General features: G+C 44.8%; 1 protein-coding gene across 1 annotated transcript in view; it reads left to right on the top strand.

The window, feature by feature from the left end:
• The window catches only part of LOC134444351 (uncharacterized), a 137801-nt gene that overhangs the window by 31487 nt on the left and 103814 nt on the right, over positions 1–2500 (top strand). Inside the window, exon 7 of the mRNA XM_063193693.1 lies at positions 209–326. Coding sequence (XP_063049763.1) covers positions 209–326 — 118 coding nt within the window. The remainder of the gene's footprint in view (positions 1–208; positions 327–2500) is intronic.

A 2500-nucleotide genomic window follows, 5' to 3' on the forward strand; every position in this document is an offset into this window, starting at 1 on the left:
GTGTGTGTGTGTGTGTGTGTTTCAGCACATTGTGTATATTGTGTGCGTGCATGTTTTTGTGTGTTTTTCTGTCTACAAGATTCACATGTGGTGTGTGTGTGTTTGTGTGTGTGCATGTGTGTGTCTGTCTATACATTCTTTTTTGTGCGTCTGTGACTGACAAAAAGCACACTCACTCACTTCCATGTCACTGCGTTGTGTGTGTCAGGTCGCTGCTGTCCTCTGATGCCCAGGGTGGTGCGGAGGTGTGTGTGGCCCGCTCTGAACTCACCCAGCTGGTGGAGAGGTGTGCCGACGTCAGGCAGAAACTCCACAGGAAAGTCAAGGTAATAAACCCAATAATGCACAACAATAACATTACGATGAAAATTATCAATACAATAATATAATAATGCCAATGTTATATAACAACAACAACTATAATAATAAGTAATTCTGTAATAATACAATAATAAAATTGTCAATAAAAATGTCAATAAAAGGTCACCTTGGTAATGACATGCACAAGACTGCACACAACTGTACTCTGTAGATCGAAAGTTGATTATTTGATTCATTGTTGACAATGCCTTTGGCTACTTTACTTAAAACACCACCAAATCACACATACAGTACTTGGCTATAACCCCATCAAGAGTTAACAGATTACATAGGGTTACGTACACATAGATAGCAAAATATTAAATTCCTAATTTCCCTCTGGATCAACATCCAATAAAGGATTAACCGCTAGAGTTGTAAATCCTCTACTCCCTTCTATACACACAGGACTACAGTGGAAGGGATAAGCGAAGTTACAAAATCAAAATGTTTAAGTTATTTCTTCTATCAGTGGTTATGCTGAAACCCCAGCTAAAGTGCTATCAAAAGTAAGTAATCCTGTGGGCTTATAATACAAGTCTTGAGCTGGAAGCGGTTTATAAAATAGCATTTTAAACATTAAAGTATTTAAGTCGACCTTACTTATTATTCCATGTTCGCATTTCCTGCATTTTGTCCCCATCACCCTTTCCCCTAGGCTCGCGCGCAATCCTTCGTACTTCCGCCAAGACACTTGGCTCCGCACTACGTGTGCTACCTGTCTTCTGTGAAGCGATGTTGACCCGTAGGATTTTCACCGGTGTTCTGACAAATGGTCCTACATTGTAATTTTATCCTACAGTAGGATGTTCTGTCAGACATGTCTGTTAAACAGTCCTACATCGCCATAAGTAGACGTCAGACATGTTTGTTCAACAACTTGTAAGTTAAATCCTGATTTTTCCGAAAATGTCCTTCCTGCTTCCGCCAATCGCGTCAGATCAAACAAAATCCAGACCATGAATACGAAATGGAAATGGTAGTATTATGAGATGGTCAGGACCAGGCTACCTTTCCCCTTCTCTGGACATGCTTATGGGAAGTTGTGTGTGCAGAAAGCGAGCAAATATTTTGGCGTGTCCTGCATTACATCTGTCATGTAGGGCATTTCTCACTCTGAACCTTTCATGTGCTTGTGAGTGTTATGATTGAAATGAACACAAGAGGATGTCTGTCTGTCTGGCCAGTGTCTCCATCCATCTCCAAAACATCGGCTTTGGAAAGAGATTTTTCTTCCTTTTTCCTACCACTGGACCTCAGACCCATTTCAGAATGGGCTAATGGTGTGTGAATGCTTGTCCCTGGGTGCTGACAAAATGGTCGTTGTGAAGATGAAATCCCCCTCTTTCAAAATGTGGAGATTGAATCCTGTCTTCCTCCTCATTCAATCTTCCACCTCCTCCACCATCTTCACCGCCTCCGCCTCCACCTCCACCTCCACCTCCTCCTCCTCCTCCTCCACCTCCTCCACCACCTCCTCCACTACCTCCATCTTCACCTTGCTTTTCCTTTTCTCCACGCCAGCATCACAGTCTCCAAGGGGAACGGGGAAGAGGAGGGATTAATATGGCGTGGAATGAAGCAGAGGTCTAGAAATATTATTTGCTGTGTGTGTGTGCGTGCGTGTGTGCATGCATGTGTGTGCGTGCGCACGCGCGCGCGTGTGTGTGTGTGTGTGTGTGTGTGTGCGTGCGTGCATGCGTGTGTGTGTGCTCACGCACGCTTGTGTGTTTGCCCAAAGAGTGAGTCACTGAAGGAAGGTTTTGGACGCAGGGCAAGTCCAAGCAAACAGATGAGGGAGTGAGTGAGTGAGTTGACAGATTTTGACCTGCTCAAGAAAGCAAATAAGCATCCTCCTCATCTCTAGCAAATCCCCCACCACCCCCGGCCACACACACACACCCACACACACACACACACACACACACACACACACACACACACACACACACACACACACACACACACACACACACACACACACACACACACACACACACACACACACACACACACACACACAGTAACCCCTACACACTCCCTTGACTCCTTCTCACTATACCTACAACCCTCGGCAGAATCACCTCCACCTCCCCATTCTGACCATGTCCACTTTACTGCTCCTCCTTCATCCAGCTTT

This window comes from Engraulis encrasicolus, chromosome 3 (genome assembly GCF_034702125.1).
Source record: "Engraulis encrasicolus isolate BLACKSEA-1 chromosome 3, IST_EnEncr_1.0, whole genome shotgun sequence".
In the NCBI taxonomy this organism is placed as follows: domain Eukaryota; kingdom Metazoa; phylum Chordata; class Actinopteri; order Clupeiformes; family Engraulidae; genus Engraulis; species Engraulis encrasicolus.